Source organism: Pristis pectinata, chromosome 6, assembly GCF_009764475.1.
Source record: "Pristis pectinata isolate sPriPec2 chromosome 6, sPriPec2.1.pri, whole genome shotgun sequence".
Lineage (NCBI taxonomy): Eukaryota > Metazoa > Chordata > Chondrichthyes > Rhinopristiformes > Pristidae > Pristis > Pristis pectinata.
Window position 1 is genome coordinate 29,467,302 of NC_067410.1, and position 13,942 is coordinate 29,481,243.

Genomic DNA, 13,942 nt, shown 5'->3' on the forward strand with positions numbered 1-13,942 from the left:
CTGAGGTCAATGAAAAGTTGGCAGAAACCAAGGACAGGGGAGTAAAGGTAAAGGCATAGCAGCAGAAAGAGGAGCTATTCCAGGTGATTTTCTGGCTAAAATGAACAGATTAAAATAAACCAGGCAGAAGAAATAAACAAAGAATATACTGGAAACACTCAGCAGATCAAGCAGCATCTGTGGAAAGATAAACAGAGTTAACATTTCAGGTTGGAGACCCTTCATCAGAACTTCAACCTGAAATATTAACTCTCTTTCTCTTTCCACAGATGCTGTCTGACCTGCTGAGTGTTTCTATCATTTTCTGTTTTTATTTCAGACTTTCGGCATCTGCAGGTATTTTGTTTGATTTTCATTTACAAGCGAACGAATCCCACCTAACATTTCAGAGAGAGGTGCTGGAGGAAGATGATAGGGTTAACTATGTCAAAAGCTGCAGGCAGGTCACAGAGGCTAATGAGGAATAGGTTATCACAGGGACACTGGCCACTTAGTGCTGTGGAAGGAGTAGAAATCTGTTGGAAAGGCTTCAACATAGAACTATAGGAAAGTTGGCCATGGATTAAGAAAACCTATTCAAAGGTTTTGGAAAGAAAATAAGGGTTGGAAGTTGGGCATTAATGACAGCCAGAAGACTCTGATTCATTCTGCCGATTTATTGTTGATCTTTTATAGCCTAAACAATTTTCGTTTGTGATTAAAATAAAGATATCTATTTCTCAACTTCTGACAAATTACAATTGAAGTGTGAATACAATTTTAAAGTTAAATTATTTGCTCAGAGATGTCCTTAATTTCCAGATTTAGCTATTTCCACATTCCATCAGAGTTAGAGTGAAAGTTTATGGATACTTACAGCCATAGGCATTTTCTCCCAAAGTTAACTACAAATCTGGTGTCATCATCCACAAGCATCGTTCAAAAGTGAACTGCTGCAGACACTGGAAATTTCAAATGAAACAGAAAATGCTGCCAACATTCATCAGGTCAGACAGTATCTGTGGAGAAAGAAACAGATTGAACATTTCAATTTCACTAGAGCCAGAAAAAGCTGGAAATAAAAGCTCTCAGTAGGAAAGAAAGGGGGTGGGGAGAGCTGAGAGAACAAGAGGGAACGTTTGTGAAAGGCTAAAGACTAAGAGTGATTATTTTTGAGTAAAGTTGTGATGGAACTAGCTAGTACATGCTAAAGAATAACAAAAAATGTGTTCGGGGAAAATGTAAGTGGGAGACAGTGAAAGAAATCTGCAGTTACTAAAAGAACAGAGGGTAAGATGTGAGATACAGTTTAGGATAGCTGATTATCTGGAATTGTTGAATTCAGTGTTGAGCCTTGTGGGCTCTCATGTGCTTAGTCAGAGCATGATTATGTTGTTCCTCAGAATGTTTTGGACTTCATTGGAACAGCGTAAAAGGCTGAAGACAGAGAAGTCAAAGTTGGAATGAGATAGAGATTTAAAGTGATAGGCCACCATAAGCTTAGGGTCAATGTTGCAGGCTGAATGGTGGATTCTGCATTTAGCTTCCTCAATGCAGAGGAGGCACATTGAGAGCATTTAATGCAGTACACTGATGATAAGAAGTACAAGTCACTGCTTTGCCTGCTGAGAGCGCCTTGGGCCTTAGATTGTGAGAAGGGAAGAGGTTAAAAAAGTAGGTGTTTCTTCTCCTGTGGTTGCTTGGGAAGGAATCGTGGCCTTGGAGATGACAGAGTGAGCCAGAGTGTTCAGGAGGGAACTATCCTTTCAGAATGCAGAAAGGGGAGGGGAGGACCTGTCTGGTGGTGGCATCACTATGGAGGTGCCTGAAATGACAGCAGATGATCTGCTGAATATGGAGAACAATGGAGTGGAGCGACTTGAGGAACCCTATCTTTGTTCTTGATTGGAGGAGATAGAGTGAGAAGACTGGTGCAGGAAACAGAGTAGAGATGTTTGAGGTCCTATTCAGTCATAGAATCTGGGAATCTATGAGGGGAGAAAAGATTTTTTAACAGAACTGGTGTGATAAATGGCATCATCAAAATACATGCAATGAAGACTGGGAGCATGGAATAGAGTCCTTTCAGGAAGCAGGAGGGGAGAAAATGTAATTAAGCTTGCTCTGGGAATCCAAGGCCTTTTAGTGAATACTGGTTGCAAGCCTATCCCTTGAAATGAAGAAATAGAGGTGATAACAAGAGTCAGAGATTGACCATGTGAAAGTGAAAGCTGGGTGGAAATTGGCAACAAAGGTGAAACCTTCTAGTTCTGTGTGAGAACAAGAAGCAGTTCTGATAAATTGATGCCAGTCCTCTGACTACATTATAGGCTTGCAATATGCACATCTCATGAAGGTTTCTTTCACTGTCAGTGCTGTTTCAATACCTCACTTCTCCAACCAGCTCCAAACTTCTTCTTTCCTCTTTGGATCCATATATTCTGCAGTCACAGTTTTCATGGTCAAATTTTAATCTTCCACATTCATCCTAGCCAATGGGGGGGAAAAAATTCACTGAATAATAGAGAATCAAGTGACTGAAGGAGATTCTAGATCGAATTGATCTCCATGTTTTTGGCTGGGGACTAGGTGAATGTGCAAGTATTCAAAACATAACCTTCAAAATGAATAAATTTTTATATAAGGAACCTCAATTGGTAATGTGCGATTATTGTTTGTCTTTACAACAAAAGTATGCAACTAATAAGTGATTGTTTTAAAAATCTCTTTCAGGACTTCATTGTGACTGTGGTCTTCTCGTTCTTATGGCTTGTGGGGTCATCAGCTTGGGCAAAAGGACTCTCTGATGTCAAGGTTGCTACGGATCCTGATGAAGTGCTTTTGCTAATGTCAGCTTGCAAACAGCAAGGCAATAAATGCTTACCTGTTAGAGACCCTGCAATGTCAGGATTAAACACATCTGTTGTGAGTAGAACACTGGTATTAATATTGATGTTAATATTTATGCTAAGAGGAGGCTGTATTAATGAGGTAACTTAATGGTGTGTCAATGCCCAATGCCACAGAGACTTAAAGTGAATGCCCCTGCCTGTAATCTCCCAATCTCTGGTGTAGCATTCGAGAGGCTGAACAGAATGTAACTAGCTGTGATTTTTGCACAACTCTTTGTGGCTGTGCAGAGAACAATACTAGCAAAATCCTGGGAGCAAAGGTCAAGAATTTTCATATGTGTATGCAGTCAGTCAGGAAAGAGAAGAACAATAAATTGTAAGGTGGGTGGATAATGGATTTAAATTGAAAAGATTTTAAAAATATGGAACTGCAATTGAACATTAATCATTTCTCATATGGTAAGATTGTTCATAAACTGAAAAGACTCCAAATTCTGCAGAGTGTAATTGCAGGGAATTTTTCTAGGATATTGTCCAATGGTGTCCCATTGTACTAGTAATATCGTGATCATCAGTAGGAGAGCATTGCTAGAGCAAGGGCCAAGTGAGGTCAGTTCCTTAAGTTTCCTGGACATGAAAATCTCACCCAATGCCCTTTCCCAGAGGGGAGAAGTGTGTCTAGACCTCCCATTTTCTCCTTATTCCCTAATAAGGAGAAAATGCACTGACACTGACCAGAAGAATTTTCCAAACCTGACTTCTCTTAGGTCCCACTTGCAACCCAGCTTTCTCCCCATCCCGGACCATGGCAATTCAGTCTGTTCAGAAGTCAGAGAAATGAGGAGTAGGAATGTCAAGCATTGTGCCTTGTTCAGTCTGATCAAACAACTGCTTTCTTGAAAGAGAAATGCTTGTCTTGTTGGTGACAATCTTGGATGCATTTTCAAGAAACTCTCTATCAGCTTTGATAACATCACAAAATGCTGCAGTTTCAAAAATCATTAGACATCACTTTATTTATTTGAATTCTAACAGCACTACATTGATCAGATATGTTATGGAATAATATTGGAGTAAAATCATTGCTTGTTCCAATCATTGACACAACTAATATCCAATATGCTTAAAAGCTCAGAACATATCAGAATATTGAATTAATGTGACTTGTGTAGCACATGCTTGCTGTGTTTGAGTACCATTGATATCATTGTTCAATTGGAAGACTAATTCACGTAGACTTGTTTAAAGGGCAATTGGAAGGAGCAGCTGCATTGCTTTTATTTCGGACTGTATTATTTCAAATTCATTCAGCTTCCAAAGTATATAGTTGCAAATTATAGATAAAATTACTTTTTAATTGCTGTCAAACCTGGGATATTCACCAAAGAAATATATAGTTCATATTACAGTACAATGGACCTGCAAAATTCTTTTAATGTGCAAAAGATTAGCTAGCTCCATAGTATGCTACATCAATCATAAACAGTTCTCTCCTGTTGCAATATCCCCGCATAATATATTTGTTTTGTTTTGAAATAAATGGCACTACTGGTTTGTGGTGATAGGTAATATTAAATAGCAAGCTGGAAAATGGAGACAGAACACAACTCAAGGAAAAATTGATGAAAAAAATAAAAAGATCAGGAAGCAAAGAAGAAGCCAAAAGAGACAACATGAACTTGCACTTGTTAATAAATAGACTTCAGATACATTGTGTGATTCTATGAAGTTTGCTTTCCTTTACCACCTATGGTTTCAAGTTATGAAAGTAAAAGGAACAGAATGGACCCACTGAGATGCACAAGGGGAGTGATCTTTTGGGTGGGAAGCCTTGCTCTTATTACAGCTGAGTCTCCTTTCTGCCCTGCTGGAGTTAAGAGGCAACTGCTTACATGTGGGTACTCAGATATGTCATAAGAGGAGTGGCTTGACAGAGACTTGCAGGTGGGGGTTGGTGGTGGGATAAGGGGGAAGAAGAACCTTAGGCAGTAAGCTTCCACACATTTATTACTGCTCCTCCTGGTCCCACAAACTCAAGTGCTCTTTGTTTATTTCCTTATTGGCTGTACTGATCTGTGTGCTTCTGATGCCTATAGACGCATGCATTTATAAAGCACATTTAACATAATATAACATTCTAAGGCACTTCATCAAACCAAGATTTGACAGTAGACAAATGAGGAGATAATAGCATTGGCATACAAAAGCTCAGTTAAAGATATGTATGGAGAAGTGGATGGGATTTGCAAGTAAAACCGAATCTGGTGTGATCATCAGTGAACATCTTCACATCTGACATAGTGGAACCAGTGAATGAATCCAGTGGAGGTGGTTGGGACAGGCACTGCTCTGAGCAACTACTTCAATGATGTCCCTGGGCAGGAGTGCTTTACCTCTGACAACCAAACCATCTTATTTAATGCAAAGTATGACTCCAGTCATTGGAGTGTTTTTCACCAAAGACTCTTTGAAGCCAAGCTGCCAAATGTTGCCTTGTAACTGAGGATGGTCACCTTTATTTTACCCCTGGTATTCAGCTCTTTGGTCCATGTGTAGTCTGGAGTGGTCTCAGTGAAAGACCAGATCAGAAGCTCATTTCAGGCATTAACTTATCTGTAAGAGCATCAGACTGTGAGCAAGGAAAACAATGGAGTCCGTAGCTAGGGAACCAAGTTTCTGATAGACACACAAGAGGATTGGTCTCCTTAATATTTACATAGAAGAAATTTCTGCTCTTCTTCATCTGTTAGTCAGTTAGTAAGGTATCCATCTGACTCAGGCAGATACCTTACCCATCATCAGGATACTCCCAGGGTTTAACTTATTGTTGGGATTGAAAGGACAACAACAAATAATGCCACTGGACCTTAGTTCTGGTTCCACTCAGTTTGTGATTGTTACATGCTAATTTATTATAATCCAAGATCACACTCATTAAAATAATTATTATATCTTGCATATTAAAAAAAATCAGGAAAAAAAAACAATATTTTCAAAGAAGTGACTCAGGACCTTCTCCTTAGAGATTAAATAAGCAGGCTATGGCATTCTCAATGCTGTATATTTTTGTTATAATAATTTCAACCATTAATGTATGTAAAATTAATCCTTATCAGATGACAGCATTCATTTCTAGGTTTATTCAACATGACAAAGCTAGACTCTTGTCCATGGGATTTATGAATTATGCTTTTTTTGCTAAGGTAAAAAGATCACCAGTAGTATAATATATATCCTCCTCTCAAAAACATTCATTTCAATAATTCCCAAACTTCTACATTAGGTACCCAAAATTAAGCGTGCATTTTTGACTGAATAACAAGACAACTAGAATGCAATGTTGGGATGTGGTGGAAATGATAATAAGTAATTGTTGGTTCAGTTCCTAAAGATAATTATGCTGGGAGCTAAAATTATATTTGTCATTTCAACTTGTTAAGTAGTATGATAAATTGTTTTAAAGGTCACATAACACCTACAGTATGTACATACCAGGAGTAATTTCTAAAGACATAACTGTTTTCCTGCTGATCTGCATTTTTTTGGTTGTCTTGCAAGGTCTGATTTTGTTGATGGCATAATAATAGCAATTACAGGTGGTGGAGCTCTTCAGACTTGCTTGGAAATTACGAATGTACACAGTAAAGGATGACTGGTTCTGTTTCTCCAAATGAGTATTTATGCGTTATAGACCTTGTTCTCCGGAGGTATGTTTTAGAGTGCTAAGAAAGATTTAATTTTACTAAATTAAATTAATAATACAAGAACAGAAACTACCTGTTTATGTAAATATGTTTTGAAACTAAATTATATAGTGTTGCAGTTCAGGTAAATTCAAGTGACATCAATTTTTAAAGTTCTTTGAAACTTCTTTTTGGACACTAGTACTAAACAAATGCTGGAGTGATGGCTGTCCATTGTACTTCCTTCCCAATATTCAATTCAAGTCACTAGAATGGAACCAGATACCAGGAGGAGAGTACAAATGCTCTGACACTTATTTACCTTCAGCAAAGACAAATTTCACTCCTATTCAAATTCTTTCTGCTGTGCATGAAGTTCTTAATGAATTAACTGGCAATCAGGATAAGCTTGATGGTCAAAATACAAACTTACCACTTTCATCTTTACAGTGTTGACACTTTGGGGATTTTATCAGGTGTAGCAGAGTGAGACAGTACCAGTTAGAGCACTTTAAAATGACTTTCTCACAATTCCATCACTGATGATTTACAATTGTAATTTTGTTTGCATCACAAACATAGTGGCAGCTCATCCCTATCAGGTAGTGTTAGCTCTGAAATTTTCTAAGCACTTTGTTCCTCCTGTTTAATTCAACCTTCTTCAAAACTGCAATAATCATTAGCTTAAGATTTTAAAAAGTTCATAATGGAAAGTGAAACATATAGAAACTGAATGTTCTGTCATTTCCATAGGTGTTTGGATTTCTTAACTTTATTCTGTGGGCTGGCAATATTTGGTTTGTGTTCAAGGAGACTGGTTGGCACACATCAGGTCAACGACACTCCCAAAGCACCATGGAAAAGCAGCCAGCCCCAAGTGGATTCAACCAACCTTACAGCCAGGGTTCATCCGATCAAGAAAGCTATGGTCAAACTGGTGGATACAACCAACAGAGCTATGGACAGCAGCCAGGTTTTGGCCAACAAGCTTCCTATGGCCAGATTGGAGGATACAGTCAGGGTGGCTATAGCCAGCATCCTCCAACTTCTTTTACCAATCAAATGTAACCTGCTCCAGCTGCAACATTTGTGTGTTTTTGTCTGAGATCTTCATAGTGCCAAGTTTTCAGTTAGAGTTGATTCACAAAATGGCATTGAGTATTGCTATGATATCAGTAATGAGAAATATCAGTAGAAAGTGGCAGTAATTTCAAATGTTTGTTAATAATGGTGTCCAGGTGTTCAAATATTAATATGGTGATTTAAGTATTGATGGTTACCATAAGTAAATTCTGCTTTATAAAATACCTCTGTGGTGATTGTCTTTTATATGTTGTACTGATATAGTAAAATCTGTTAAACTGTTGAAATGCACTAAGTGTGCTTTGCTTGTACACTGTTTATTCCTGCCATCTGTGGTAGATTCTCCCTAAACAAACAGAGGTAAGATTGAATTAAACATTTTGCATTTGGGTGAGAAGTAAGTGTCCCTTGCTGACTGTTAAAATACTGTATTGTATTTAAAAATAGCTTGTGCATGAAGTTATTGTACCTTTTACACTACGTGGCCTACTTTGATGTGGTGATACTTAAGAGCACCTTATGTGATGTTAGTAGAACCAATATGTCTACACTAGAATGAAATTTACCTTTGTAAGTTCACTTTTAATGAATGCATTTTGTTCAAAAGTCTTTACATGTTTGAATGTAGAAGATATTTTGTTTATGTATCAGTAAAGATTTGTAAATGAGCTTATTTTCAGCATGCAAGTATGTATTTATAATATCTATTTCACTGCAGTAGTTAAAATAACTGCATCAGACAATCCTAAATTATTGAAAAGATCTTTACTATGGAAAATGCTTAATTTTTATGAATGGAAGTACAACCAGCTTCTGCAACTTGCCACAGCTATTTCTTTCAGTTAATCCTTGGTACAGTCAGTCATGTAGCTGCCTGCAATGTTGTGTCACTGTGTCCGCACACTAATGAAATAGTGGTTGTAGAAATACTGGATTTATATCTGTGTAAAACAGTTAATATATTATGCTAGATCTTTTGGCAGTAGCTACAGATATTAAAGCACAAAGCAACTATTGTTCATTCCTGTCTTTCTAACATTTAGTACTGTGGTATTGTGCTAATGATTGCAAAGTAGGTGTGTTAATATATTCAAAGTAATCTCTAGCATACGTGACCAAAACCATTGACCTGACAATGTAAACCAGTTGACAAACCTCAAAATCAGTTGCATGATTTACACAGTACAATCTTAATAATCCTTATGTTATAACAACCTGCATAGTGTGTTTCTTACCAGATCCTAATGGGCCATGTTTGCTATCAAAACAATGGTAGAGTTACTGATGGTGCTCAAAATTATTTACACAGAAATGGTACAGCAACTTTAAATGAGGGGCAAATTTATATTTGAAACAAAAATATTTCAAACTGATTTCAGAGTTCACCCTGAAAAAAGCACACAATTGAAATGCATTGAACATTGGTGTATTTATGCTAAACTTACTATCAGAAGTTACATCACGTCCATTTCAGTCTAAGTTCCCCTTTAACAATAAGGTATTAATTAATCTCACGATCACCCCACCACCTCCATCCCATTCCCCCACCCCCAACTCTAGACTGTAATTTATTCAGGTTTTAATTGTTAGAGATTATTATAATTTTTTTCAAGCTAATTTTTCATTCTATTTTTGTACCTGGTTTTGGTTGAATTCAATCACTTTAATTTATATTTCTTTCTCAGTCTTCATGTAATTAACTGTAGAATCCTTAAACCTGATTGGTTCAGGAGATCCATCTTGCTTTCCCTGTTCACTCAGGTCCCAGGTACCATATATTACTTTTTACGATCATATCCGCTCAGACTTTAAGTGATTTGCCACACATAAAATTTAAGGACTGAGAGGGTAAGTTCACTCTCTACAGCAAAATAAACCTTACATAGAGTAAATAGAAAAGACCCATAATCTTTAGTAGAGGGGTTACAAATCAGGAGGCATAGACTTAAAGAGTAGAAGGATCAGAGGAATGATGAGGAAAATATTTATCACCTCAGGTAGGGGTGTGGAATTTGTCATCTGAAAAGGTGGTAGAGGCAGAAACCTACAGGGTGACAGATTAAATTTTGGAAGGTGGGATCAGACTGGTATTTCTTTTTCCACAATGGGTTGAACGGCCTCCTGTGTTACAGGTTTTCCATGATCCTGATGTTTTGATTTTGTTCCAATTCTTTCATCATGAGCAGAATATTGAACCTTCTTCTAAAGGAGGGTATTATACTCCACCCAGACCAAAGTTGCCTGAAATGAATCAGAATTTTTACCAGTTACATTATTTAGTTTGTACCATCATAACATTTTAATAATCCAACAAAAATACAAATTATTTGGCTGAAATTTTTTTAGTTAATTAATTTACAGTTTCAGATAAAATTTTAAACGTAAGTGACAATTTTTGTGTTGGTCTCATCAAAGCCTCTGGATACAGTTCTTTAAAAAAGCTGAACTGTGTACTCGTCTAATGCTTAATATCGGTGTATAGCAACAATATTATTGTTTGATGTTTGTATCTGGATATGATTCCTTTGTTTGTTACAAGTACAGTACATTGTGATTTCCACTTTAAATTATCAAATTAAAGTACGGTACTGCATTCAAGTGAAGGTATTCGGTTTGTTATTTGCACCGGCAGTTATGAAAAATAATTGTAAAATTGTGCTGGAAATGTGGTGGTCTAAACAATGCAGCAGATGTCGGAAATTTCCAATAAAAACCGAAAATGCTGGAGAAATTCAGCAGGTTAAGCAGCATCTGTAGAAAGAGAGACAGTTAAAGATCCTTCTTCAGAATTTATCAGCACTGGCTCCCTGTGACAGGACATTATTAGACCCTCCTTAATGAACTATTCCCCTCCATGTACTACTCCCCACTCTCCAACCCCAACCACTGTCCCTTAGTTACATCAGGAGTGACCAATACAATGACATTTTCAATGAAGATGCTCCAGACATCAGCTCCAATATCTTGGAGTCCCAGTATTTATGAAGAGCAGGAGCTTGTTATGGGACAAACCAGGACCTGGATAGCCAGGTCCCTTTATTTTTCTAATTGGTTCTACTGGACTCTTGGTGATGCGACAGTGGGATTGAAACATATAAGATGTTAATGGGTCTGTTGAACCTTTATTCCACTTCCTCTATCTCAAGTATATCCTTCCTCAGATGGAGAGATCAGACTGGTACACAATATTCCAAACATGTTCTCAGCAGTGCTATGTATTATTGGACCAAGATGTCTGTACTCTTGAAGTCAAATTATCCTACAGTAAAGACCAATGTATTATTTGTATTCGTAATTGCTGGCTGTATTACTTTCCAGTGATTTGTGTACAAGGGCACCCAGGGTCCTTGAGAACACCAATACCTTTCAATCTCTCACCATCTAAAATTACTCCACCTTTTTTCCCTATGTGGGGAATGAAGTATTTATGCAAAGGTAGATATGATTAGAATCTCAGAGGCTATAACAGTCAAGGAAACAGAAGTAATTACTATCTTCAAAATTAATTAGATAAACACTTGAGAAAAAAATAACTTGAGGGAAAGAGCAAGAGAATGAGACTGATGGGATTGCTCTACCAGGAGCCAGCAGATACTCGATGGGCTGAATGGTGCCCTCCCATGCACCAATAACTCCATGATTCTCTGGTAACAATCAAGCCTGTGATATTCCTGGATTCCTTATATCATAAAATGCTTATCTTGAATTTTGAAAGCTAACCTGATTTCTCTTTGTCATAACATGGCATTGATCATTTCCATTTTACTGCTAGGGAGCCAGTGGTTTCTCAGGACAGGTTATCAACAATAATGTTGCTGGTTGGTGACAAATAAATAGGATTTCAGTTAAAAAGAGTGCAGGAATAGAACAACTAAACTGACAAATTTGGTATTATCACAGTCAAATAAGATCTGAGGAGAAATCTGGCCCATTAAAATATACTTACTGCCAATATTTGGATTGTATGGACTACAACGTTTAAACACAAATATATTTGTCATGGAAGTGATCACGCCTCGCTCCCACCTAAAGGAATCAAGCTCTTATATCATGCTCAGTGAAAGCAGGTTTCCTGTGGTTACTGTCACAACAAAGGGCTGTTAGTTCTGCAACAACTATTCCTGCATGAATCAGGCCTGCATGTATTTAAACAAGCAGATTTAATATACTTTGACTTGTAACAGTATTTTTCTTACACATTTTTCTGCAGTATTGCATTAAATAATGCATTTAATACAACGTGTTTTGATCACAGAGTTAAAGGTGACCCTTTGTGGTCTACAAATAAGCCAGATTCAAGGAAAAGAGAAGGAGGAGATGGGAAGGAAGAGTCAAAATTAGGAGACTCTTTCTGGCGAAGAAGTCTTGAGAACAACTCCTCTGACTGTCCTTTCAATAAATAATATCCCAGTTCTCTGTATGGCTCCAATTCCTGTCCTTCCTTTGCTGCTAATTATCTCAGTAACCACTATGCTGCAATCACAGAATCCAAGGCCACACCAAATCTAAACTCTAAGCCATTTTTATGCAGCCAATCATATCAAAAAATTATACACACATCAGCTATTGACCCTTGGCAATTCCCCTACTGACAGCTGCCGGCATTCCTTTGCCTGTCCAAATGCTCCCACACAGCTCTTTTCCAACAGCTGCAATCTGCCCTATGGTAGTCTGCTGAGCTTCCATGGAGGAAACTTCAGGGGGCCTGGCAGGAGACCTCAAGCACATCCGGGCTCTGAAGGCCTTGCTTTAGGCTTCACACACTCACCATGAGCAGCTGAAGCCTGGTCTTTCTACAGGCAGGGCACTGATGGAGTGGCAGTGGTAGGAGCACAAATGCCCTGACTGTATAGATTTGTGCTTCATGATCCCAGTGGCATTCCCCAAAGGAAAGCTCCTCAGCAACCTTTGTAATTGTTGGAGGGAAGATTGCAGCTCTGCAATAGTGTACTCAACCCCAAGATATATGCCTGTATCCAACATCACGTTGCCACCACTGAGGTCGCCAAGCTGCAAACTGGCCTGGCCTGAGATTGTCTGAACCCTCACTACAGCTCTCTGACATTGGGTGTCCTCTGTAGGTGTTGCAATGGAAGTTAAGAGATCAGGCATCAGAAGTTGCAGGATGGCCTATCCCTCCTAGTCAATGAGGTATTAATGCTTATTCCCACCAATTTACTCCTGCTGTCTGCATCTGTGTCGCCACCTTCTTCAAGAAGGGGGAATTGGGTCATTGAGTGACCTGCAACATTTTCATAGGCCAACATCCTCAGTACTATCAGCTGCCTCAGAAATGATCTTCTTTCTATTACAAAGTCAAAATAGGGCGACTCGGCAAGTTTTCAACAACAACATTTCACAAAACCATGATCTATGGCATTTAGAAGGATAATACCATCACCACCAAGTCATGTCAGATCTCGATTTTGATATAAAGCCCAACTCCACCTTCTCAGGCTGACTAGGAATGGATTCTGCCTTCTTTCAGCAAGCATTTGCCTTTATTGGAATAATTGAATTTAACTAGTTAACAGACTACTATTTCAAGCATATTAACAATTCAATTGGGTGGCTGCAGCCAGTTAATTATTTTTGACATAATTAATTTAGTTAGCATTTCAGACAGGCACGGTAGTGTAGCGGTTAGTGTAACGCTTTACAGCGCCAGTGACCCGGGGTTCAAATCCGATCATTGTCTGTAAGGAGCTTGTATGTTCTCCCCATGTCTGTGTGGGTTTCCTCCGGGTGCTCTGGTTTCCTCCCACATTCCAAAAGACATACGGGTTAGGAAGTTGTGGGCATGCTATGTTGGTGCCGGAAGCGTGGCAACACTTGCAGGCTGCCCCCAGAATACTACACAAAAAGAAGTATTTCGCTGTGTGTTTCAATGTACATGTGACTAATAAAGATATCTATCTTATCTTATTTACAAAGCAAGTAACAAGATCTCAAGAAATCTGGTCTCCAATCTCCATTTTGAACATTGATATATAACTGCTAATAGTTTGTCGTGAATTCAAATACAGAATTTGTGAAATTGAACTCAAGAACTTTGTTGGCCAGTTGCAGAAATGTTAATTAAAGCCATTTGATGATATTAAGAACCGAACTGCTTTCTTCTGCCAGCCATGCACTCACTAGTGTGACATACTTATAACCCAGTCCCACACTATTCAGTTGATTCTTAAGTGACCTCAGGTCAATCACAAATGATAATAATGTGCTTCCTGATTCACCAACAGAAGAAACACAACCCACATTCTAATTACATGCATTAAGACATGGTAAGAATAAAGGTAGCAAAGTCCCTACGTGTCATAAGATGGAAATTCAGCTTTCATCACT

The 13,942-nt window shown here is 38.2% G+C and overlaps 1 protein-coding gene across 2 annotated transcripts in view; it reads left to right on the plus strand.

The window, feature by feature from the left end:
- synpra (synaptoporin a) overlaps window positions 1-10,195 on the plus strand; it is a 257,466-nt gene extending 247,271 nt beyond the window's left edge. For both annotated transcript variants that reach the window (XM_052018774.1, XM_052018775.1), the window contains 2 exons: window positions 2,713-2,904; window positions 7,268-10,195. In XM_052018774.1, the coding sequence (XP_051874734.1) occupies window positions 2,713-2,904; window positions 7,268-7,582 (507 nt within the window). In that variant the 3' untranslated portion in view covers window positions 7,583-10,195. The remainder of the gene's footprint in view (window positions 1-2,712; window positions 2,905-7,267) is intronic.
- The last annotated feature ends 3,747 nt before the right edge of the window (window positions 10,196-13,942 follow it).